Source organism: Entelurus aequoreus, linkage group LG08 (assembly GCF_033978785.1).
Source record: "Entelurus aequoreus isolate RoL-2023_Sb linkage group LG08, RoL_Eaeq_v1.1, whole genome shotgun sequence".
In the NCBI taxonomy this organism is placed as follows: domain Eukaryota; kingdom Metazoa; phylum Chordata; class Actinopteri; order Syngnathiformes; family Syngnathidae; genus Entelurus; species Entelurus aequoreus.
This window is the reverse complement of record NC_084738.1, coordinates 63334863-63361912: the sequence shown is the minus strand read 5'-3', so window position 1 is coordinate 63361912 and position 27050 is coordinate 63334863. Positions and strand designations below refer to the sequence as shown.

The window sequence follows — 27050 nt, the reverse complement described above, 5'->3', positions numbered from 1 at the left end:
ATGTTTTTGTAGTACGTTCTTATAATCGGCACTGCACCTCTGTCATGTAAAGGATCTTGGACTAATCTTGGACTAATGTTTTTGTAGTACATTCTTAAAATCAGCACTGCACTCCTGTCATGTAGAGGATCTTGGACCGGTGGTTTTGCAGTAGATCGTTAAAAACAGCGCTGTGCTCCTGTCATACAGAGGATCTTGGACTAACGTTTTTGTAGTGTGTTCTTAAAATCAGCACTGCACCCCTGTCATGTAGAGGATCTTGGACTAACGTTTTTTGTACTATGTTCTTAAAAACAGCACTGCATTCCTGTCATGTAAATGATCTTTGACAAGTGGTTTTGCAGTAGGTTCTAAAAAAACAGCGCTGTGCTGATGTCATATAAATGATCTTTTATTAGTGTTTTTGCAGTAGATCCTGAAAAACAGCGCTGTGCTCCTGTCACATAGAGGATCTTGGACAAATTTTTTTGTAGTACGTTCTTAAAAACAGCATTGCACCCCTGTCATGTAGAGGATCTTGGACTAACGTTTTTGTAGTATGTTCTTAAAAACAGCACTACATTCCTGTCATGTAAAAGATCTTTGACAAGTGGTTTTGCAGTAGGTTCTTTAAAATAGCGCTGTGCTACTGTCATATAGAGGATCTTTGACCACTGGTTCTGCAGTAGGTCCTTAAAAACAGTACTGCGCTCCTGTCATATAGAGGATCTTGGACTAACGTTTTTGTAGTACGTTATTAAAAACAAGATTGTGCTTCTGTCATTTTGAGGGTCTTGGACTAACATTGTTGTAGGACATTCCGAAAAACAATGTTGCACACCTTGTCGTAAAGAGGATCTTTTATTAGTGTTTTTGTAGTAGATCCATAAAAACAGAACTGCACTCCTGTCATATGGAGGGATCTTTGACCGGTGGTTTTGCAGTGGGTCCTTAAAAACAGCACTGTCCTCCTGTCATGTAGAGGACCTTTGACTAACGTTTTTGTAGTGCGTTCTTAAAAACAGCACTGCACCCCTGTCATGTAGAGGATCTTTGACCAGCGGTTCTGCAGTAGGTCCTTAAAAACAGCGCTGTGCTCCTGTCATATAGAGGATCTTGGACCAACATGTTAGTAGTACATTCCTTAAAACAGCCTTGCGCTCCTTGCTTTATAAAGGATCTTTTATTAGTGTTTTTGCAGTAGATCCTTAAAAACAGCACTGCACTTCCGTCACATGGAGGATCTTTGACCGGTGGTTTTGCAGTATATCCTTAAAAATAGCACTGTGCTCCTGTCATAGAGAGGATTTTGGACCAGTAGTTCTACAGTAGGTCCTTAATAACAGCGCTGTGCTCCTGTCATATAGAGGATCTTGGACTAATGTTTTTGTAGTCGGTTCTTAAAAACAGCACTGCACCCCTGTCATGTAGAGGATCTTGGACTAACATTTTTGTAGTTCATTCTTAAAAACAGGACCACACTCCTGTCATGTAGAGAATCTTTGACCAGTAGTTCTGCAGTAGGTCGTTAAAAACAGCGCTGTGCTCCTGTTATATAAAAGATCTTGGACTAACGTTTTTGTAGTACGTTCTTAAAAACAAAAATGTGCTTCTGTCATTCAACATTTTAGTAGTAGATTCCTAAAATGTGTTGCACTCTTTGTTGTATAAAGGATCTTTTATTAGTGTGTTTGCAGTAGATCCTTAATAACAGCATTGCGCTCCAGCTATGGAGAGGATCTTTGATGGGTGGTTTTGCAGTGGATCCTTAAAAGCAGCGCTGTGCTACCGTCTAATTAAGGATCCTAGGCTAATGTTTTTAGACTAATGTTTTCGTAGAGAATCTTTGACTACAGTCCTTAAAAACAGAAGAGCAATCCTGTCATTTAGGGGATCTTTGACTAACATTTTTATAGTATATTGCTTCAACAGCATAGCACTTCTGTTACATAGATGATCTTGGGCTTGTGTTATCAAAAGTATAGATTCTTAAACCATAGCACTCCTGTCAAATAGAGAATCTTTGACCAGTGTTTTTGCAATACGTCCTTAAAAATAGTGTTGTGCTCCTGTCATATAAAGGATCTTCGATAAACACTTTCGTAGTAGATTCCTAAACGCAGCACTTCTGTTATAAAGAAGATCTTTGACAAGAGTGTTTGCAGTAGGTCCTTTAAAAAAATAGAGGAGCAGTCCTGTCATTTAGAGGATCTTGGACTAACATTTTTATAGTATTTTGCTTAAAACAGCATAGCACTTCTGTTACATAGATGATCTTGGACTTGTGTTTTCAAAGTATAGGTTCTTAAACCATAGCACTCCTGTCAAATAGAGAATCTTTGACCAGTGTTTTTGCAATAGGTCCTTAAAACAGTGTTGTGCTCCTGTCATATAGAGGATCTTAGACTAACGTTTTCGACGGTCCCCAGCTACAAAAAGGTTGGGGACCACTGATCTAGAGGATAGTTGACTAACATTTTTGTAGTAGTGTCCTAAAACCAGTGTTGCACTCCTGTCATATAAAGGATCTTTGGCAAGAGGTCCTTAAAAACAGCACAGTGCTCCTACAGAGAGACTTGAAATAACGACGCATGAATATTATTTGCTCCAGCAAAAAGTGTGAATACGTTGAATACAAAATAAAAGCCCCGTCCTCAGTTTTCTCCCCCGCAGCCTAAAGACACGCACTGTAACGTTCTCGCAGTTCAGCACGGGCTAGTTTCTCACCCTGACATTTGTGCAGGGGCCAAATGTGTGGGGGAAATAATGCGCAGCTCTTTTGCATAACCAAAATGTCACAACTGCTGCAGTCCGTCCGAGGAGGCCGAGAAACACAAGTTTGTTTCTTTTTCGGGTCCCCCCCGCGGGGGGGAGCTCGTGCAGCAGGAAGGCACCGAAGTCCCCCAAGAAGGGTCTTCGTGGTGAATACTTGTCCCGCTGCGGATGTCAACGTGCGGCTCGTTAGAATGCTGGCCGCGACTCACCGCTTAGCAACAAAGACACTCCTCAAGTATCTGCTTAAATGCCACCTTCGTGTCTCCGAGGACCTTATTTGGACATCTGTGGCGGGCAAACAGACGCAGGAAAGACACTTTCTGAGCTCGGCGTGTGTTTTTTGTTGAAGGTCAGTGTGTGTTAGAATAATGATGTATATATTATCACACAATTCTATGGTTAAGGGCCGTTGCTAAAGTTATAATCAATTGTGCCGAAGTGGTATTTTTCTATCTGTGCAAAGCTGGAAATCCAAAAGTATCAGTGTTGTGTCCAGACTTGGCCTGCTGACTGCTAAGGCCGAACACCGCCGTGACGCAGACAGAGCAGAGACAAGGCGATAGCACCAGCGTCAACACATTTGCATTTCTTGTATAATCATATATTGCAGGGGTGGGCAATTAATTTTTACCGGGGGCCGCATGAGCAACCCGAGCACTGCTGGAGGGCCACATCGACAATATTTCAATTCAATTTTGCTCAATATTATTTTTGATATATACCGTAAGATAAATAATAATAATAATAATAATAATAATAATAATTAATAATAATAGTAATACTTCAACATAGTGTGTGTAACAGCATTCCATGACTAATATAAATAAATTAACATTAATAATAAATGACAGTAAAATTAGCACACGTATGACTGAGGAGTCATAGTGTAACTTTGCGTGGTGTTTGAGTTGTCCGACTTTTTGTGTGGCCATAAACGCACCAGTGGTTTAGGGGTATGCGTGTTGGTGACAGATGACAAGTTGGTTTTGGCCTGGTTTGTACGGCAGAAAAGGACTACTTTTTTGAGATAGTAGTGTTTTACTCATGTTTTTGGTGTGGTTATGTCCGAATATAAACAGTTTTGCTCAATAAAGTGATCGATATAATTCCTGGCCTCGAAGCATCTCGATAGACGTTACAATAATTGAACGGTGTTGACGAACACCGTTAGGGCCGCTTGTTGTCACTGTCACTCAAAGTTGCATTGCAAAATTACATAGAATAAATGTGTTTATTTTGTTTAGAATTCAGATGGGATTTGATTTAGTGCGCGGCATATATTTGCTGCGCGCAGCAGACGCTTGAGCAGTGCGCAATTGCGCAGGCACGCACCTTAGAGGGAACGTTGCTTGGCAGTCCATGTCTTGTTGAAAACACGTCATTCTTCATCAACTTTTCTCTTTTTAGCGTCTCGGGTGTAAACCGTGCATCACTTGTCGCTGCATGTGCACCTTCACTCGCAGGTTACACACGGACACACGCCCATAAATAATACTTTTCAAAATAAAAGCAGCACAGTTGTATTGCACGCACGACATAGATGTTTTTTCAACTTTATTTTGTAATTAGTGATTGCAGCTGTTCACATTCACTCACAATCACGCACACGCATACGTCCACACGGAAGTAATACAAATAACGATTTTCAAAACAAAAGCAGCACCATTGTATTGCACACTCGACATAGATACTTTTTTAAATTTATTTTGTAATTTATAATTGGCCTCACGCGGGCCGGACAGGGACGCACAAAGGGCCGGATGCGGCCCGCGGGCCGCAGAATGCCCAGGTCTGATATATTGTGTCTAACTGGAGTTGTCGAGATTACCCCCTTCCCTCAGCGACAGCTTCAGTGATGTAACCAGGGACCTCCCAAATAAATAGAGGAAGCACGCGGGCTGGACTTTTAGAACGTAGTTTGGATCTGTAACTAGAATACAGCCCAAATAACGCCTCTCCTCATTGAGCCAAATTGAACTCTGTCTCGGCATGATTCCTTGCTTCTCGACTGTTTAATAGATGTCATCAGTGTTTGAACCTGACAGTGTGCACAAATGCTAGCAAAAAGGGGAGAAAGCACCTCCCCAAAACGATTAAATCCTTGATTAAATTAAGTGTGTTTTACTTAGTCATGGCGGCAGCGAACAATTTTAAATGACAAATAAGCAGCAAATGACAAAGAATATTAACACTTCTAAAACACCCAAAACCAGTAAAGTTGGCACTTTGTGTAATTTGTAAATAAAAACAGAATACAATGATGTGCAAATACTTTTCAACTTATATTCAACTTAATAGACTGCAAAAACAAGATATTTAATGTCCAACTCGGGCTCCGGGTGTTGTTGATAAATGGCTTTCGCTTTGCATAGTCGTATTTTAGGCTTCATAATGCGCCACACATTTTCAATGGGAGACAGGTCTGGACTACAGGCAGGCCAGTCTAGTACCCGCACTCTTTTACTATGAAGCCACGCTGTTGTAACACGTGGCTCGGCATTGTCTTGCTGAAATAAGCAGGGGCGTCCATGGTAACGTTGCTTGGATGGCAACATATGTTGCTCCAAAACCTGTATGTACCTTTCAGCATTAACAGTGTCTTCAAAGATGCGTAAGTTACCCATGTCTTGGGCACTAATACACCCCCATACCGTCACAGATGCTGGCTTTTCAACTCTGCGTCTATAACAATCCGGATGGTTCTTTTCCTCTTTGGTCCGGAGAACACGACGTCCACAGTTTCCAAAAACAATTTGAAATGTGGACTCGTCAGACCACAGAACACTTCCACACTTTGCATCAGTCCATCTTAGATGAGCTCGGGCCCAGCGAAGCCGGCGGCGGTTCTGGGTGTTGTTGATAAATGGCTTTGGCCTTGCATAGTATAGTTTTAATTTGCACTTACCGACGAACTGTTGGAATTTGATGCCTGCAACATGTTTCAAAAAAGCTGGCACGAGTAGCAAAAAATACTGAGAAAGTTGTTGAGGAATGCTCATCAAACACTTATTTGGAACATCCCACAGGTGAACAGGCTAATTGGGAACAGGTGTGAGCAAATTGTCGAACCGTTTAAGAACAACATTTCTCAACGAGCTATTGCAAGGAAATTAGGGATTTCACCATCTACGGTCCGTAATATCATCAAAAGGTTCAGATCATTTGGAGAAAGCACTGCACGTAACATTGAATGCCCGTGACCTTGGATCCCTCAGGCGGTACTGCATCAAAAAGCGACATCAGTGTGTAAAGGATATCACCACATGGGCTCAGGAACACTTCAGAAACCCACTGTCAGTAACTACAGTTTGTCGCTACATCTGTAAGTGCAAGTTAAAACTCTACTATTCAAAGCGAAAGCCATTTATCAACAACACCCAGAAACGCCGCCGGCTTCGTTGGGCCCGAGCTCATCTAAGATGGACTGATGCAAAGTGGAAAAGTGTTCTGTGGTCTGACGAGTCCACATTTCAAGTTGTTTTTGGAAACTGTGGACGTCGTGTTCTCCAGACCAAAGAGGAAAAGAACCATCCGGATTGTTTTAGGCGCAAAGTGGAAAAGCCAGCATGTGTGATGGTATGGGGGTGTATTAGTGCCCAAGACATGGGTAACTTACACATCTGTGAAGGCACCATTAATGCTGAAAGGTATATACAGGTTTTGGAGCAACATATGTTGCCATCCAAGCAACGTTATCATGGACGCCCCTGCTTATTTCAGCAAGACAATGCCAAGCCACGTGCTACAACAGCGTGGCTTCATAGTAAAAGAGTGCGGGTACTAGACTGGCCTGCCTGTAGTCCAGACCTGTCTCCCTTTGAAAATGTGTGGCGCTTTATGAAGCCTAAAATACCACAACGGAGACCCCCGGACTGTTGAACAACTTAAGCTGTACATCAAGCAAGAATGGGAAAGAATTCCACCTGAGAAGCTTCAAAAATGTGTCTCCTCTGTTCCCAAACGTTTACTGAGTGTTGTTAAAAGGAAAGGCCATGTAACACAGTGGTGAACATGCCCCTGTGACAACTTTTTTGCAATGTGTTGCTGCCATTAAATTCTAAGTTAATTATTATTTGCAAAAAAAAAAAACATGTTTCTCAGTGCGGACTCTAAATATCTTGTCTTTGCAGTCTATTCAATTTGAATATAAGTTGAAAAGGATTTGCAAATCATTGTATTCTGTTTTTATTTACCATTTACACAACGTGCCAACTTCACTGGTTTTGTTGAACAAAAACTATTTGTGTTTTTGAAAAGTGTGATGACAACCATAGACCCAGAAAAGCGACAGTGAAGACCCAGCCCGGTCCTGTGAAAAGTTAAATAAGTTATTAACTGTGCAAACGACACTTTTTTAGCCAGCTCTGCAGGACTCACGCTGCATTTTAATCAACATTTCCAATCTGCTGTGTGGCACAACTGCAAACAGGAACAAGGCGACTCAGAGAGCGTTAATAAATCATGATTAGCGAGCAGCCCCCTTTGAATAAATTGCATCCCCGTCGCGGTCTTTGGGCACTCCCCCAAGTCACCGTGCGGGTTCTACACGGACTAAACAGCAGTTACGGGAAAACGTCAGGCTGGGGAGTGAAGACGGAAAAGACTCCACATTTGTGTACCTGCCATTTGTGCTCCAGCAGAAGCCTGCACGTCCACGCCTGAAAGGACTCACTCTCCGGGACGCGTCCATATTTAACACGTCTCGCATCATTTGCATGGTACAAGTGCCATGTAAATATCTTCAAACGCAAGTGTGTGTCGCTAATTACCGGAGCACCACACGCACAAAGTTCGGACTAGGACGTTTGACTTTTGTTTTTGGGAGCTCAAACCAAAATACTCCAGGAACAAAGTATTACTGTGGGTTCATGTACTCCGACATCTCACACCGGATAACATATTTAGCAATATTTAAGGTTCTTGCTTGTGGAATAAACAAAAAAAAACACTGATAAATCGCTCCCAATAATGCTGTTGAATAAAAATTTAAAAAAAGTGCACATCGGATTAAAATGCAATGAGCGGGTCTAATCAGGTGTATTTTCATATATAAGGCGCACCGCATTATAAGGCGCATTAAAGGCCTACTGAAAGCCACTACTACCGACCACGCAGTCTGATAGTTTATATATCAATGATGAAATCTTAACATTGCAACACATGCCAATACGGCCGGGTTAACTTACAAAGTGCAATTTTAAATTTCCCGCCACACTTCCGGTTGAAAACGTCTAGATATGATGACATATACGCGTGACGTAAACGGTTGATACGGAAGTATTGGTACCCCATTGAATCCAATACAAAAAAGCTCTGTTTTCAATTAAAAATTCCACAGTATTCTGGACATCTGTGTTGGTGAATTTTTTGCAATTTGTTTAATGAAAAATGAAGACTGCAAAGAAGAAAGCTGTAGGTGGGATTGGTGTATTAGTGGCTGGCTGCAGCAACACAAACAGGAGGACTTTGAAGTGGATAGCAGACGCGCTATCCGACGCTAGCCGCCGACCGCATCAGTGATCGGGTGAAGTCCTTCGTCGCACCGTCGATCACTGGAACGCAGGTGAGCACAGGTGTTGATGAGCAGATGAGGGCTGGCTGGCGTACGTGGATAGCTAATGTTTTTAGCATAGCTCTGTGAGGTCCCGTTGCTAAGTTAGCTTCAATGGCGTCGTTAGCAACAGCATTGTTAAGCTTCGCCAGGCTGGAAAGCATTAACCGTGTATTTACAGGTCCATGGTTTAACAGTATTGTTGATTTTCTGTCTATCCTTCCAGTCAGGGATTTATTTATTTAGTTTCTATATGCAGTTAAGCCCGATGCTATCACGTTAGCTCCGTAGCTAAAGTGTTTTGTCGATGTATTGTCGTGGGGATAAAAGTCACTGTGAATGTCCATTTCGCGTTCTCGACTCTCATTTTCAAGAGGATATAGTATCCGAGGTGGTTTAAAATACAAATCCGTGATCCACAATAGAAAAAGGAGAAAGTGTGGAATCCAATGAGCCAGCTTGTACCTAAGTTACGGTCAGAGCGAAAAAAGATATGTCTTGCACTGCATTCTAGTCCGTTACTCTAACGTTCCTCATCCACAAATCTTTCATCCTCGCTCAAATTAATGGGGTAATCGTCGCTTTCTCGGTCCGAATCGCTTTAGCTGCGTAGAAAACAATAGGAAAATGTGAGGAGCCTGTCAACTGACTACGTCACGCTACTTCCGGTAGGGGCAAAGCTTTTTTTTATCAGAGACCAAAAGTTGCGATCTTTATCGTCGTTGTTCTCTACTAAATCCTTTCAGCAAAAATATGGCAATATCGCGAAATGATCAAGTATGACACATAGAATGGATCTGCTATCCCCGTTTAAATTAAAAAAAATCATTTCAGTAGGCCTTTAAAGGCCTACTGAAAGCCACTACTACCGACCACGCAGTCTGATAGTTTATATATCAATGATGAAATCTTAACATTGCAACACATGCCAATACGGCCGGGTTAACTTATAAAGTGCAATTTTAAATTTCCCGCTAAACTTCCGGTTGAAAACGTCTATATATGATGACGTATGCGCGTGATGTCAATCGTTGAAGCGGAAGTATTGGGACACATTGTATCCAATACAAACAGCTCTGTTTTCATTGCAAAATTCCACAGTATTCTGGACATCTGTGTTGGTGAATCTTTTGCAATTTGTTTAATGAACAATGGAGACTGCAAAGAAGAAAGCTGTAGGTGGGATCGGTGTATTAGCGGCTGGCTGCAGCAACACAACCAGGAGGACTTTGACTTGGATGGCAGACGCGCTATCCGACGCTAGCCGCCGACCGCATCGATGATCGGGTGAAGTCCTTCGTCGCGCGTCGATCGCTGGAACGCAGGTGAGCACGGGTGTTGATGAGCAGATGAGGGCTGGCGTAGGTGGAGCGCTAATGTTTCTATCATAGCTCTGACGAGGTCCCGTAGCTAAGTTAGCTTCAATGGCGTCGTTAGCAACAGCATTGCTAGGCTTCGACAGGCGGCACAGCATTAACCGTGTGGTTACAGGTCCAGTGTTTGGTTCGGTGTCTCCTGATAGAACTGGCTACAAAGTAAACGAAAACAGAATGCTGGACGACAGCAAAGACTTACTGTGGAGCAAAGACGGCGTCCACAATGTACATCCGAACATGACATGACAATCAACAATGTCCCCACAAAGAAGAATAGCAACATCTGAAATATTCTTGATTGGTAAAACAAAGTAGATGCGGGAAATATTTCTCAAAGGAAGACATGAAACTGCTACAGGAAAATACCAAAAAAAAAAAAAAAAAGCCATTAGAATAGGAGCGCAAGACAAGAACTAAAACACTTCAAACAGGAAAACAGCAAAAAACTCCAAATAAGTCACGGCGTGATGTGACAGGTCGTGACAGTACACCTACTTTGAGACAAGAGCTATAGTGATGCATTGGTTATGGTTTAAAGTCATATCCAACAATTGCGACAACGACTTTTTACTGTCAACTGAGTTTCGTTTTTTTAACGATTTCTGCTGGTGGTGTGCCTCCGCATTTTTTCAATGCAAAAAATGTGCCTTGGCTCAAAAAAGGTTGAAAAACACTGATTTAGAGGGCTTTACAGGAGCAATAGAGGAGCTGACTTTTGCTAACGCTTATTTAGGATTTAGAATGCATAAAAAAAAATTAAAAAAATTAAAAAAAAGTGTTGTCTCACATAGGGATTACAAATGACCATATATTTACTTTAAATTGTAATGATGTATTTTTGATAGTAAAATCTTTCAATTAGCCTCTGGTGAAGTGTCACGGGGAAAAGGTGTTCCGCTGCTTCCTGCTGGGCCAGACCTTGTCCGTCAGCCATTGTCTTTGTCTCTGCGGGTGGAGGCGGGGCCACAAGCATTTACATACAGTTGTTGAAGCTTGTAAGTTAAACGTAAGGTCGAGTATGAATAATCCCCAAAATGGTCCAAAATGTAATAACTAGAGATGTCCGATAATATCGGACTGCCGATATTATCGGCCGATAAATGCTTTAAAATGTAATATCGGAAATTGTCGGTATCGGTTTCAAAAAGTAAAATGTATGACTTTTTTAAGACGCCGCTGTACGCAGTGGTACACGGACGTAGGGAGAAGTACAGAGAAGTTGCGCCTCCCAGTCATACTTGCCAACCCTCCCGATTTTCCCGGGAGACTCACGAATTTCAGTGCCCCTCCCGAAAATCTCCCGGGGCAACCATTCTCCCGAATTTCTCTCGATTTCCACCCAGACAACAATATTGGGGGCGTGCCTTAAAGGCACTGCCTTTGCGTGCCGGCCCAATCACATAATATCTACGGCTTTTCACACACACAAGTGAATGCAAGGCATACTTGGTCAACAGCCATACAGGTCACACTGAGGGTGACCGTATAAACAACTTGAACACTGTTACAAATATGCGCCACACTGTGAACCCACACCAAACAAGCATGACAAACACATTTCGGGAGAACATCCGCACTGTAACACAACATAAACACAACAGAACAAATACCCAGAATCCCTTGCAGCACTAACTCTTCCGGGAAGCTACAATATACAACCCCCGCTAACCCCCCCCCCCCCTCCCAACCCCGCCCACCAAAAACCTCCTCTGTCCCAAATTCCTCTGCGGTCCTCTCCAAGGTTTCTCATAGTCCTTCACATCGACGTCCCACTGGGTTGTGAGTTTTTCCTTGCCCTTATGTGGGCTCTGAACCGAGGATGTCGTTGTGGCTTGTGCAGCCCTTTGAGACACTTGTTGTTAGAATAATTGTTTGTAAGTTATCACAAAAAACTTTGTGTTGAAATGAGTTCCAGGCAAAAGGACAGGGGCTGTCTTTGAGGCCTACCAAGAGTAAGGCTCGTAAAACTCCACTGTGTAAGGGGGAGAGCCACATGAAGGGTTTTCTGTTTTCTCTCATGTATGGTAATCAACAGAAGGATGTTGTTCTGGCCCAAGGACTTCAAAGCGGAGAGATGACAGGATCTGCCCAATTTCCAGACGAACTCTTATTGAACTATTTTATGGACCTCTTTTTGAACTATTTTACGAACTCTTTTTGAACTGACCTTTCCTGTGAATTGTTTACGACCTTTTCTGTGAACTTTTTGCGACCTTTGTCCTTTGGAAACAAAGGTGGCCATGCGGTCGGGGAGGGTCCAAAATAAAAGAAAGAGGCATACAATCTTTTGGCAGAGCGTGCTGGAGATTGTAGAAGGATACAATGTCTGGGCGACTCTCCTCAATATATTGAGTCCAAATTGAATTCTGTCTCTCTTTAATTCTTTGCCTCTTGTCTTGTTTAATAGATGTCATCAGTGTTTGAAGCTGACACTTGTGATTTAGGGCTATATAAATAAACATTCATTGATTGATTGATTGAATAATGTGTTAATTCCGCGACTGTATATATCGGTATCGGTTGATATCGGAATTGGTAATTAAAGAGTTGGACAATATCGGAATATCGGATATCGGCAAAAAAGCCATAATCGGACATCTCTAGAAATAACTTCTTCCTCGTCACATTTCGGGCATTTCCTAAAAAAATATAATTATGCAGCATCCCCCGCCACCCCAAACGGGACAAGCGGTAGAAATGGATGGATGGATGGATGAAAAACCTACGGTAACTTTTTGAGTGATTAATGACCAACGATTACAAAAAATATGCTGGTTTGAGTCAGCACCCCCCTGACTTTCTGGACAAGCGGTGTCAAACCCTCCATCCATCCATTTCCTACCGCTTGTCCCTTTTGGGGTGGCGGGGGGTGTTTGTATCAATGTAGCTGTACTAATACAAAAGCAGTGCCAGTGTATCTCAATTGTGGTGGTGATGGGGCATGGCTAGGGCAAAAACATGTTACACGTACATTCCAAAAAATAATTGTTATTCAGGGACGAGTCCCTTTGGGACAGAGGACCCTATTGAATTTCAAGCGTTTTATTATTATACCGTCGCCTCTTTGAGCTGTAATTTGACCCCCTTAACATGCTTCAAAACTGACCAAATTGGACACACACATCAGGAATGGCAAAAATTGCGATCTAATCAAAAAACCAAACCCCAAAACTCAAAATTGCGCTCTCGCGCCCCCTAGGAAGAAAACACAGACAAAACTGCATGTAACTCCCAGTCTGAATGTCGTAGAGACATGAAACTAAAACCTCTATGTAGGTCTCACTTAGACCTAGATTTCATATACTGACAACCTCCAGCAAAAATCAACCGGAAGTTTGCAATTCCCCCTTCAAAACAAAAGTTGAGTAAAAACAGTCACCTTTTTTCAAACATTATCTCCTCTGAGCGCGTTTGTCGTGTCGGCTTCAAATTAGCACAGGAGAGAGATTCAACCCTTCTGATTAAAAGTTGATGAAAGAGTTTTAATTACTGCTCCGGTTTGGATTTTAGGAGCCCTCAAAGTCGGTCCCGTCCATCGCTGCTTGCAGATTTAATTATTACAGTTATCAGTCATTAGAAAAAACATATTTTTCCAATATTGTTTTGCTCTATTTTTAGGGACCGAGTCCCTTTGGGACAGAGGACCCTATTGAATTTCTAGCGTTTAATTATTATACCGCCGCCTCTTTGAGCTGTAATTTGACCCCCTTAACATGCTTCAAAACTCACCAAATTGGACACACACATCAGGAATGGCAAAAATTGCGATCTAATCAAAAAACCAAACCCCAAAACTCAAAATTGCGCTCTCGCGCCCCCTAGGAAGAAAACACAGACAAAACTGCCTGTAACTCCCAGTCGGAATGTCGTAGAGACATGAAACTAAAAACTCTATGTAGGTCTCACTTAGACCTAGATTTCATATACTGACAACGTCCAGCAAAAATCAACCGGAAGTTTGCAATTCCCCCTTCAAAACAAAAGTTGAGTAAAAACAGTCACCTTTTTTCAAACATTATCTCCTCTGAGCGCGTTTGTCGTGTCGGCTTCAAATTAGCACAGGAGAGAGATTCAACCCTTCTGATTAAAAGTTTATGAAAGAGTTTTAATTACTGCTCCGGTTTGGATTTTAGGAGCCCTCAAAGTCGGTCCCGTCCATCGCTGCTTGCAGCTTTAATTATTACAGTTATCAGTCATTAGAAAAAACATATTTTTCCAATATTGTTTTGCTCTATTTTTAGGGACCGAGTCCCTTTGGGACAGAGGACCCTATTGAATTTCTAGCGTTTTATTATTATACCGCCGCCTCTTTGAGCTGTATTTTGACCCCCTTTACATGCTTCAAAACTCACCAAATTGGACACACACATCAGGACTGGCGAAAATTGCGATCTAATCAAAAAACCAAACCCCAAAACTCAAAATTGCGCTCTCGCGCCCCCTAGGAAGAAAACACAGACAAAACTGCCTGTAACTCCCAGTCGGAATGTCGTAGAGACATGAAACTAAAACCTCTATGTAGGTCTCACTTAGACCTATATTTCATACAATGACAACCTCCAGCAAAAATCAACAGGAAGTTTGCAATTCCCCCTTCAAAACAAAAGTTGAGTAAAAACAGTCACCTTTTTTCAAACATTATCTCCTCTGAGCGTGTTTGTCGTGTCGGCTTCAAATTAGCACAGGAGAGAGATTGAACCCTTCTGATTAAAAGTTGATGAAATAGTTTTAGTTACTGCTCCGGTTTGGATTTTATGAGCCCTCAAAGTCGGTCCCGTCCATCGCTGCTTGCAGCTTTAATTATTATAGTTATTAGTCATTAAAAGTAACATATTTTTCCAATATTGTTTTGCTCTATTTTTATGGACAGAGGACCCTATTGAATTTCTAGCGTTTTATTATTATACCGCCGCCTCTTTGAGCTGTATTTTGACCCCCTTTACATGCTTCAAAACTCACCAAATTGGACACACACATCAGGACTGGCGAAAATTGCGATCTAATCAAAAAACCAAACCCCAAAACTCAAAATTGCGCTCTAGCGCCCCCTAGGAAGAAAACACAGACAAAACTGCCTGTAACTCCCAGTAGGAATGTCGTAGAGACATGGAACTAAAACCTCTATGTAGGTCTCACTTAGACCTATATTTCATACAATGACAACCTCCAGCAAAAATCAACAGGAAGTTTGCAATTCCCCCTTCAAAACAAAAGTTGAGTAAAAACAGTCACCTTTTTTCAAACATTATCTCCTCTGAGCGCGTTTGTCGTGTCGGCTTCAAATTAGCACAGGAGAGAGATTCAACCCTTCTGATTAAAAGTTGATGAAATAGTTTTAGTTACTGCTCCGGTTTGGATTTTATGAGCCTTCAAAGTCGGTCCCGTCCATCGCTGCTTGCAGCTTTAATTATTATAGTTATTAGTCATTAGAAGTAACATATTTTTCCAATATTGTTTTGCTCTATTTTTATGGACAGAGGACCCTATTGAATTTCTAGCGTTTTATTATTATACCGCCGCCTCTTTGAGCTGTATTTTGACCCCCTTTACATGCTTCAAAACTCACCAAATTGGACACACACATCAGGACTGGCGAAAATTGCGATCTAATCAAAAAATCAAACCCCAAAACTCAAAATTGCGCTCTAGCGCCCCCTAGGAAGAAAACACAGACAAAACTGCCTGTAACTCCCAGTAGGAATGTCGTAGAGACATGGAACTAAAACCTCTATGTAGGTCTCACTTAGACCTATATTTTATAGACTAACAACCCCCAGCAAAAATCAACAGGAAGTTTGCAATTCCCCCTTCAAAACAAAAGTTGAGTAAAAACAGTCACCTTTTTTCAAACATTATCTCCTCTGAGCGCGTTTGTCGTGTCGGCTTCAAATTAGCACAGGAGAGAGATTGAACCCTTCTGATTAAAAGTTGATGAAAGAGTTTTAATTACTGCTCCGGTTTGGATTTTAGGAGCTCTCAAAGTCGGTCCCGTCCATCGCTGCTTGCAGCTTTAATTATTACAGTTATCAGTCATTAGAAAAAACATATTTTTCCAATATTGTTTTGCTCTATTTTTAGGGACCGAGTCCCTTTGGGACAGAGGACCCTATTGAATTTCTAGCGTTTTATTATTATACCGCCGCCTCTTTGAGCTGTAATTTGACCCCCTTAACATGCTTCAAAACTCACCAAATTGGACACACACATCAGGACTGGCGAAAATTGCGATCTAATCAAAAAATCAAACCCCAAAACTCAAAATTGCGCTCTAGCGCCCCCTAGGAAGAAAACACAGACAAAACTGCCTGTAACTCCCAGTAGGAATGTCGTAGAGACATGGAACTAAAACCTCTATGTAGGTCTCACTTAGACCTATATTTCATAGACTAACAACCCCCAGCAAAAATTAACAGGAAGTTTGCAATTCCCCCTTCAAAACAAAAGTTGAGTAAAAACAGTCACCTTTTTTCAAACATTATCTCCTCTGAGCGCGTTTGTCGTGTCGGCTTCAAATTAGCACAGGAGAGAGATTGAACCCTTCTGATTAAAAGTTGATGAAATAGTTTTAGTTACTGCTCCGGTTTGGATTTTATGAGCCCTCAAAGTCGGTCCCGTCCATCGCTGCTTGCAGCTTTAATTATTATAGTTATTACTCATTAGAAGTAACATATTTTTCCAATATTGTTTTTCTCTATTTTTAGGGACAGAGGACCCTATTGAATTTCTAGCGTTTTATTATTATACCGCCGCCTCTTTGAGCTGTATTTTGACCCCCTTTACATGCTTCAAAACTCACCAAATTGGACACACACATCAGGACTGGCGAAAATTGCGATCTAATCAAAAAATCAAACCCCAAAACTCAAAATTGCGCTCTAGCGCCCCCTAGGAAGAAAACACAGACAAAACTGCCTGTAACTCCCAGTAGGAATGTCGTAGAGACATGGAACTAAAACCTCTATGTAGGTCTCACTTAGACCTATATTTCATAGACTGACAACCTCCAGCAAAAATCAACAGGAAGTTTGCAATTCCCCCTTCAAAACAAAAGTTGAGTAAAAACAGTCACCTTTTTTCAAACATGATCTCCTCTGAGCGCGTTTGTCGTGTCGGCTTCAAATTAGCACAGGAGAGAGATTGAACCCTTCTGATTAAAAGTTGATGAAAGACTTTTAATTACTGCTCCGGTTTGGATTTTAGGAGCCCTCAAAGTCGGTCCTGTCCATCGCTGCTTGCAGCTTTAATTATTATTATAGTTATCAGTCATTAGAAGTAACATATTAATAATGCTCATTGTCATTTCTGTATTATTTTTTATTTTCGCTAACTGCTCATTTGGTATTACTTTTACCATCATATGTGTACATGTCGTATTTGCTGATGTTGCTCTATTGTTGTTGTTGTTGTTGTTTTTGTCTCTCTGTCTAATCCCCCTCTTGTCCCCACAATTTTTTTCTCTTTCTATCCCCTCCTGCTCCGGCCCGGCTGCACCAAATGATAATATAAATACATTTAATAAAGTCAAATACAAATGAGGCAACAAGAGAAGTATCCTACACTTCTCTTTTGTAAAGTAAATCTGAACAGCCGATATGGGCATCTACATCAACTATATGATTTGCCTGAGAAGCTGGACAGGACAAAAAAAAAAAAAAAAGAAGTAACATATTTTTCCAACATTGTTTTGCTCTATTTTTTCAATTGCTGCTTCTTACTTTATTTCTACTATCAATTGGTATATACATATATGTATATATATATACACAGGGGCAGCACGGTGCCAAACCCACCCTAAAGAAAAGAGAGGATGTCGAGGAAGTGGGGCGCAGGTGCGGCGAGATGGAAGCGGTTGACTTCTGGACTGAAGGCGGGAAGACAACAAGAGTACCAGTGTTCTCCCCAAAAGAGAGAAAGAGAACGAGAGAGACCCCCAGACCGAGCGAGGAGGCTCGCAGAATCCGCAAGTAAATCAGACATCATTAGCCGACGAGTCTAATTAGGATGGAGGCCGGCGCTGATAGCAGGATGGCTTCCGCAGCGTGTAAACACACCGCCGCCAACACGACGACGCGCTCGCACCGCGCCGTCTCCCAACTGGGTCACATCCCGGCAAAGACTTAGGCACCAAGAGATTGAGGAGCGATGAAAGATGAGCGGTCTAATGTTTGCCTTATTTATTCTTTTGTTTGTTTTTCTCTCCCCCCTCTCCTCCAGCTGCCAGCCTGAGATTGTGCGATGCAGACTCACGGCGGCGGGCGAAAAACATCAATAAATAACCACGGCAACAGCTTCGCTACTCTTACAGGGCGTCGCCTATGGAGAGTCGGAAAAAAGTTTTGGGCCACAAATAGCATCCGACGCTGCGATGGGACGATTAGTCTTGAATATGTAAATGCCACACCTCAAATTGATGTTTTCTTAATTACATTTAAAAGGAATCATTGGGTATGACATGATTCAATCCCATTTGATTCTTTGGGGGTGATGATTCGATTCAGAATCGATTCTTGATTCAAAATCCATACTTTTTTAATAACATTGGGTGCCAGTTCTAAGATTAACTACGAACCCCAAAACCAGTGAAGTTGGCACGTTGTGTAAATGGTAAATAGAAACTAAATACAATCATTTGCAAATCCTTTTCAACTTATATTCAATTGAATAGACTGCAAAGACAAGATATTTAATGTTCAAACTGGTAAACTTTGATATTTTTTGCAAATATTAGCTCATTTGGAATTTGATGCCTGCAACATGTTTCAAAAAAGCTGGCACAAGTGGCAAAAAGGACTGAGAAAGTTGAGGAATGCTCATCAAACACTTATTTGGAACATCCCACAGGTGAACAGGCTAGTTGGGAACAGGTGGGTGCCATGATTGGGTATAAAAGCAGCTTCCAGGAAATGCTCGGTCGTTCACAAACAAGGACGGGGCGAGGGTCACCACTTTGTGAACAAATGCGTGAGCAAATTGTCCAACAGTTTAAGAACAACATTTCTCAACCAGCTATTGCAAGGAATTTAGGGATTTCACCATCTACGGTCTGTAATATCGTCAAAAGTTTCAGAGAATCAACATTGAATGCCCGTGACCTTCGATCTCTCAGGCGGTACCGCATCAAAAAGCAATATCAGTGTGTAAAGGATATCACCACATGGGCTCAGGAACACTCCAGAAAACCACTGTCAGTAACTACAGTTAAGTTTGAGTTAAAACTATACTATGCAAAGCAAAAGCCATTTATCAGCAACACCCAGAAACGCCGCCGGCTTGGCTGGGCCCGAGCTCATCCAAGATGGACTGACGCAAAGTGGAAAAGTGTTCTGTGGTCTGACGAGTCCACATTTCAAATTGTTTCTGGAAACTGTGGACGTCGTGTCCTCCGGACCACAGGGGAAAAGAACCAGGGTGAAGTGTCTTGCTCAAGGACACAACGGACGTGACTAGGTTGGTAGAAGCTGGGGATTGAACCAGGAACCGTGCCACACACACATTTGGAAGTGCTGAAAACGCCATGTAAAATCGCTAATGTTAATCAGTAGCATGTCAAAAGTTGAGCCTTACTTGAATTACGTTGGAGCGTTTTCTAAGTACAATTTCTTTGTTGGCTTTGAAAATGGCAACCTTACCGAGTGCTGGTTTGGCCGAGTCCGCTCTCATGTGCCGAGACCGGCAACCGGGCGTGACCTCACGCGCAACCCAGGCACCGTAACACTGTGGATTTGACGTGAATTGGTCGGCGACCTGTCCAGGGTGTGCCCCGCCTACCGCCCGAATGCAGCTGAGATAGGCTCCAGCAACCCTCCGTGACCCCAAAAGGGACAAGCGGTATAAAATTGATGGATGGTTGGTCGGTGCCAAAAAAAAGTACCGGACTCGGTACCCATCTCTTAAGTGTGAGTGGCACTGGGAACAAGGTGTGTGGAGTGTCTGGCTCAAGGACACAGCAGAAGCTGGGTTCATACCAGGAACCCTCAAGTTTCTGGACAGCTGCTCTACCACCTGAGCCATGTCACCCTATACAACTCATAAGTTGTTGATGGAATCGTAACTTTTTAACACACCTCATAGTCACCTGGTCTTCCAGAGAATAAGAAGACAAAGCAATGGGGGTCAGTCTTGCCGACCTCGCAGCTTTGTTGCTCTAGATCAGGGGTCACCAACCTTTTTGAACCAAGAGCTACTTCTTGGGTACTGATTAATGCGAAGGGCTACCAGTTTGATACACACTTACATAAATTGCCAGAAATAGCCAATTTGCTCAATTTACCTTTAACTCTATGTTATTATTAATAATTAATGATATTTACACTTAATTGAACGGTTTAAAAGAGGAGAAAACATGAAAAAAATGACAATTACATTTTGAAACATAGTTTATCTTCAATTTCAACTCTTTAAAATTCAAAATTCAACCGAAAAAAAGAAGAGAAAAACTAGCTAATTCAAATGTTTTTGAAAAAATTAAATTTATGGAACATCATTAGTAATTTTTCCTGATTAAGATTAATTTTAGAATTTTGATGACATGTTTTAAATAGGTTAAAATCCAATCTGCACTTTGTTAGAATATATAACAAATTACACCAAGCTATATTTCTAACAAAGACAAATCATTATTTCTTCTAGATTTTCCAGAACAAACATTTTTAAAGAAATTCAAAAGACTTTGAAATAAGATTTAAATTTGATTCTACAGATTTTCTAGATTTGCCAGAATAATTTTTTTGAATTTTAATCATAATAAGTTTTAAGAAATATTTCACAAATATTCTTCGTTGAAAAAACAGAAGCTAAAATGAAGAATTAAATTAAAATGTATTTATTATTCTTTACAATAAAAAAAATACATTTTCTTGAACATTGATTTAAATCAGACCTGGGCATTCTGCGGCCCGCGGGCCGCATCCGGCCCTTTGTGCGTCCCTGTCCGGCCCGCGTGAGGCCAATTATAAATTACAAAATAAATTTAAAAAAGTATCTATGTCGAGTGTGCAATACAACGGTGCTGCTTTTGTTTTGAAAATCGTTATTTGTATTACTTCCGTGTGGACGTATGCGTGATTGTGAGTGAATGTGAACAACTGCAATTACAAAATAAAGTTGAAAAAACATCTATGTCGTGCGCGCAATACAACTGTGCTGCTTTTATTTTGAAAAGTTTTATTTATGGGCGTGTGTCCGTGTGTAACCTGCGAGTGAAGGTGCACATGCAGCGACAAGTGATGCACGTTTTACACCCGAGACGCTAAAAAGAGAAAAGTTGATGAGGAATGGCGTGTTTTCAACAACACATGAACTGCAAAGCAACGTCCCCTCACCTAAGGTGCGTGCCTGCGCAATTGCGCACTGCTCAAGCGTCCGCTGCGCGCAGCAAGTATATGCCACGCACCAAATCAAATCCCATCTGAATTATAAACAAAATAAACATATTTATTCTATGGAATTTTGCAATGCAACTTTGAGTGACAGTGACAACAAGCGGCCCTAACGGTGTTCGTCAACACCGTTCAATTGAACACCGTTCAATTATTGTAACGTCTATCGAGATGCTTCGAGGACAGGAATTATATCGATCACTTTATTGAACAAAACTGTTTATATTCGGACATAACCACACCAAAAACATGAGTAAAACAATTCTATCTGGAAAAACTAGTCATTTTCTGCCGTACAAACCAGGCCAAAACCAACTTGTCATCTGTCACCAACACGCATAGCACTAAACCACTGGTGCGTTTAAGGCCACACAAAAAGTCGGACAACTCAAACACCACACAAAGTTACACTATGACTCCTCAGTCATACGTGTGCTTATTTTACTGTCATTTATTATGAATGTTAATTTATATATATTAGTCATGGAATGCTGTTACACACACTATGTTGAAGTATTACTATTATTATTATTATTATTATTATTTATCTTACGGTATATATCAAAAATAATATTGAGCAAAATTTAATTGAAATATTGTCGATGTGGCCCTCCAGCAGTGCTCGGGTAGCTCATGCGGCCCCCGGTAAAAAATAATTGCCCACCCCTGATTTAAATTGTCAGGAAAGAAGAGGAAGGAATTTAAAAGGTAAAAAGGTATATGTGTTTAAAAATCCTAAAATCATTTTTAAGGTTGTATTTTTTCTCTAAAATTGTCTTTCTGAAAGTTATAAGAAGCCAAGTAAAAAAATTAATGAAATTATTTAAACTAGTGAAGACCAAGTCTTTAAAATATTTTCTTGGATTTTCAAATTCTATTTGAGTTTTGTCTCTCTTAGAATTAAAATGTCGGGCAAAGCGAGATCAGCTTGCTAGTAAATAAATACAATTTAAAAAATAGAGGCAGCTCACTGGTAAGTGCTGCTATTTGAGCTATTTTTAGAACAGGCCAGCGGGCTATTCATCTGGTCCTTACGGGCTACCTGGTGCCTGCGGGCACCGCGTTGGTGACCCCTGCTCTAGATTTAGCGAGAAGGTCTTTCTCAAAAAGCAACTAGCGACAAATATAGTTTTTTCTGGTCTTTTTGGACACTTTTGGAAACGAACATTACAGCAGTGTTAAAACCTCACCGGTCTCCAGGTGGCAAGTTCCATGCTGGTGGCAGTTGCACGGCACGCAGGCGGAGAAAGGTCCGGCGCCGGGGGACTCCCTGGTGAAGTCCGGGCCGCATCGCTCGCAGAACTGGCCGCCGAAACCGATGGGACAGGAACAGGATTCCACCCACGGAGCGGGGGAGCCGGTGGCAGCATCGGTGGCGGGAGAAGCAGAGGTCAGACGCACTTCGGCCAGCTGGGGCGTGTCTAGAGACGAAGGGAGGAAATGGGAACTTGACTCAGGTCCATACTTGTAAAGCTGATAGTGGTAACGTGTGTCCTACAACAGAGTTGAACCCTCTTGTAGGACACACACAATAATAATGGGTTAGATTTACAAACCCCAAAACCAGTGAAGTTGGCACCTAAATGGTAAATAAAAACAAAATACAATGATTTGCAAATCCTTTTCAACCTATACTCAATTGAATAGACTGCAAAGACAAGATATTTAACGTTCGAACTGGTAAACTTTGTTATGTTTTGCGAATATTAGCTAAATTGGAATCCAATGCCTGCAACATGTTTCAAAAAAGCTGGCACGAGTGGCAAAAAAGACTGAGGAAGTTGAGGAATGCTCATCAAACACTTATTTGGAACATCCCTACAGGTGCCATGATTGGGTATACAGTAAAAGCAGTCATTCACAAACAAGGACGGGGCGAGGGTCACCACTTTGTCAACAAATGCGTGAGCAAATTGTTGAACAGTTTAAGAACAACATTTCTCAACCATCTATCGCAAGGAATTTAGGGATTTCACCATCTACGGTCCGTAATATCATCAAAAGGTTCAGAGAATCTGGAGAAATCACTGCACGTGAGCGGCAAGGCAGTGACCTCGGATCCTTCAGGCGGTACTGCATCAAAAAGCGACATCAGTGTGTAAAGGATATCACCACATGGGCTCAGGAACACTTCAGAAAACCACTGTCAGTAACTACAGTTTGTCGCTACATCTGTAAGTGCAAGTTAAAACTCTACTATGCAAAGCGAAAGCCATTTATCAACAACACCCAGAAATTACGCGGGCTTCGCTGGGCCTGAGCTCATCCAAGATGGATTGATGCAAAGTGGAAAAGTGTTCTGTGGTCTGACAAGTCCGCATTTCAAATTGTTTTTGGAAAACTGTGGACGTCGTGTCCTCCGGACCAAAGAGGAAAAGAACCATTCGGATTGTTCTCGGCGCAAAGTTGAAAAGCCAGCATCTGTGATGGTATGGGGGTGTATTAGTGCCCAAGGCATGGGTAACTTACACATTAATGCTGAAAGGTAAATACAGGTTTTGGAGCAACATATGTTGCCATCCAAGCAACGTTATCATGGACGCCCCTGCTTATTTCAGCGAGACAATGCCAAGCCACGTGTTACAACACGTGGCTTGTGATTTAGGGCTATATAAATAAAATAAACATTGAACAGCGTGGCTTCATAGCAAAAGAGTGCGGGTACTAGACTGGCCTGCCTGTAGTCCAGACCTGTGTCCCATTGAAAATGTGTGGCGCATTATGAAGCCCAAGGACGCAACGGCCGTGGCTAGGATGGCGGGAGCTGGAATGGAACCCGGAAACCCTCCATTCTACCGTCTGAACCACGTGATTTATTTTAAGTGGTGAAGGCTAAAAGAAGCACCACACTTGAAGCCAATGACTACAACCAGGCAGTAGTATCTGCTCAGGACAATAAATACATCCCAGTGGAAAGAAGAAGAAGAGGAGACAAGGGACTTCCTGCCATGAATAGTGATGAAGGCACAATGTCACTCTGTTTTCCTTATTTACTTGTTTTTCCAGTCTTGTCATTGGACGACGGAAGATGGATGGCAAATTAGCCTAGGAGGAGTCAGGAGAGGTAATACAAAGTATTTTTCTCTGCCCAGTCTTGATTGGGATTGATTTTTAAACTTCCTCCTGTTGCTTTTTACTTAAATGCTGGGGCCCCGTAACACTGCAGGCTGAGAGTTAGGGATGGGATGGGTACTGAATTTGGTACTTTTATAGGTACTGACTGAAATATTTCGGTACTACCACATACCGTCCATCCATCCATCCATCTTCTTCCGCTTATCCGAGGTCGGGTAGCGGGGGCAGCAGCCAAAGCAGGGAAGCCCAGACTTCCCTCTCCCCAGCCACTTCGTCCAGCTCCTCCCAGGGGATCCCGAGGCGTTCCCAGGCCAGCCGGGAGACATAGTCTTCCCAACGTGTCCTGGGTCTTCCCCGTGGCCTCCTACTGGTCGGATGTGCCCTAAACACCTCCTTAGGGAGGTGTTCGGGTGGCATCCTGACCAGATGCCCGAACCACCTCATCTGGATCCTCTCCATGTGGAGGAGCAGTGGCTTTACTTTGAGCTCCTCCCGGATGACAGATCTTCTCACCCTATTTCGTGCCGGCCCAATCACATAATATCTACGGCTTTTCACACACACAAGTGAATGCAAGGCATACTTGGTCAACAGCCATACAGGTCACACTGAGGGTGGCCGTATAAACAACTTTAACACTGTTACAAATATGCGCCACACTGTGAACCCACACCAAACAAGAATGACAAACACATTTCGGGAGAACATCCGCACCGTAACACAACATAAACACAACAGAACAAATACCCAGAACCCCTTGCAGCACTAACTCTTCCGGGCTACAATATACACCCCGCTACCACCAAACCCCGCCCCCCCCCAAACCCCGCCCCCCAATCTCCCGAATTCAGAGGTCTCAAGGTTGGCAAGTATGTGCTAGCCTTGCTAAATTCCTGCTCGGCTGGCTAAATTCCTGCTAGCCTGGCTAACTTCCTTAGCCTGGCTAACTTCCTGCTCGCCTGGCTAACTTCCTGCTCGCCTGGCTGAATTCATGCTAGCCTGGCTAACTTCCTTAGCCTGGCTAACTTCCTGTCAGCCTGGCCAACTTCCTGCATTTTTGGTCGGTATAGCTCAGTTGGTAGAGTGGCCGTGCCAGCAACTTGAGGGTTCCAGGTTCGATCCCCGCTTTCGCCATCCTAGTCACTTCCGTTGTGTCCTTGGGCAATACACTTTACCCACCTGCTCCCAGTGCCACCCACACTGGTTTGAATGTAACTTAGATATTGGGTTTCACTATGTAAAGCGCTTTGAGTCACTAGAGAAAAAGCGCTATATAAATATAATTCACTTCACTTCAGAACCCCTTGCAGCACTAACTCTTCCGGGATGCTACAATATACACCCCCTACACCACCCCACCTCAACCCCGCCCACCTCAACCTCCTCCTGCTCTCTCAGGGAGAGCATGTCCCAAATTCCAAGCTGCTGTTTTGAGGTATGTACAAAAAAATAATGCACTTTGTGACTTCAATAATAAATATGGCAGTGCCATGTTGGCATTTTTTTCCATAACTTGAGTTGATTTATTTTGGAAAACCTTGTTACCTTGTTTAATGCATCCAGTGGGGCATCACAACAAAATTAGGCATAATAATGTGTTAATTCCACGACTGTATATATCGTATCCGTTGATATCGGAATCGGTAATTAAGAGTTGGACAATATTGGAATATCGGATATCGACAAAAAAGCCATTATCGGACATCTCTAATTTTAACAGAAGTGTAGATAAAACATGTTAATAGGGAAAGTAAGCAGATAGTAACAGTAAACGTATATTAATAATTAATTTTCTACCACTTGTCCTTGATAATGTAGACAAAATAATAGGTAGATAAATGACACAATATGTTACTGCATATGTCAGCAGACTATTTAGGAGCCTTTGTTTGTTTACTTACTACTGAAAGACAAGTTGTCTAGTATGTTCACTATTTTATTTAAGGACAAACTTGCAATAATAAACATATTGTAGAGGTTGCCCTCTAGTGGGTTCTGCGGACCACCACACACTGCCACGAGAGTCAAGGATTTCAGGGTACGGCACTGTTTTATTTTCATAAATGTGGAGAGGCTTTTGCTTTCCAGCAAAACGTCTTTCTCTTTGTTCGTGTCTCTCTCTCTCTCTGGCTCCCACGCCAACTCCAACAGCGTGTCTCACTCCGGCTGCTGCTAATCAAGGTGAAAGGTGATTAGATACCAAAGCCCACCTGGGCCATCTACTCACCTGTCGCTGTCTTCGAGGCCGGTCCTGGCACTTTACTTACTTACTACTAAAAGACAAGTTGTCTAGTATGTGCACTATTTTATTTAAACTTGCAATATTAAACAAATGTTTAATGTAGGGCTGCAACTAACGATTAATTTGATAATCGACTAATCTGGTGATTATTACTTCGATTAATCGATTAATAATCGGATAAAAGAGACGAACTACATTTCTATCCTTTCCAGTATTTTATTGAAAAAAAACAGCATACTGGTACCATACTTATTTTGATTATTGTTTATCAGCTGTTTGTACATGTTGCAGTTTATAAATAAAAGTTTATTAAAAAAAAAAAAAAAAAAAAAAAAAAAAAAATTGTTAAAAAGCCTCTGCGCATGCGCATAGCATAGATCCAACGAATCGATGACTAAATTAATCGGCAACTATTTTTATAATCGATTTTAATCGATTTAATCGATTAGTTGTTGCAGCCCTAGTGTAATGTACCCTAAGATTTTTTTGTTAAAATAAAGCCAATAATGCCATTTTTTGTGGTCCCCTTTATTTATAAAAGTACCAAAAAGTATTGAAATAATTTTAGTACCGGTACCGGTACCAAAATATTGGTATCGGGACACTAATTAGACTCTTGAATTAAATGCAATCTCCCTGTAATTTTCCTTATGAAACTCACAACACCTCGCGGG

At 41.9% G+C, this 27050-nt stretch overlaps 1 protein-coding gene across 2 annotated transcripts in view; it reads right to left on the bottom strand.

Annotated features, from left to right (window-relative positions):
* Positions 1 to 27050, bottom strand: part of lamc3 (laminin, gamma 3) — a 326552-nt gene that overhangs the window by 86384 nt on the left and 213118 nt on the right. For both annotated transcript variants that reach the window (XM_062057021.1, XM_062057020.1), the window contains exon 13: positions 22250 to 22480. In XM_062057021.1, coding sequence (XP_061913005.1) covers positions 22250 to 22480 — 231 coding nt within the window. The remainder of the gene's footprint in view (positions 1 to 22249; positions 22481 to 27050) is intronic.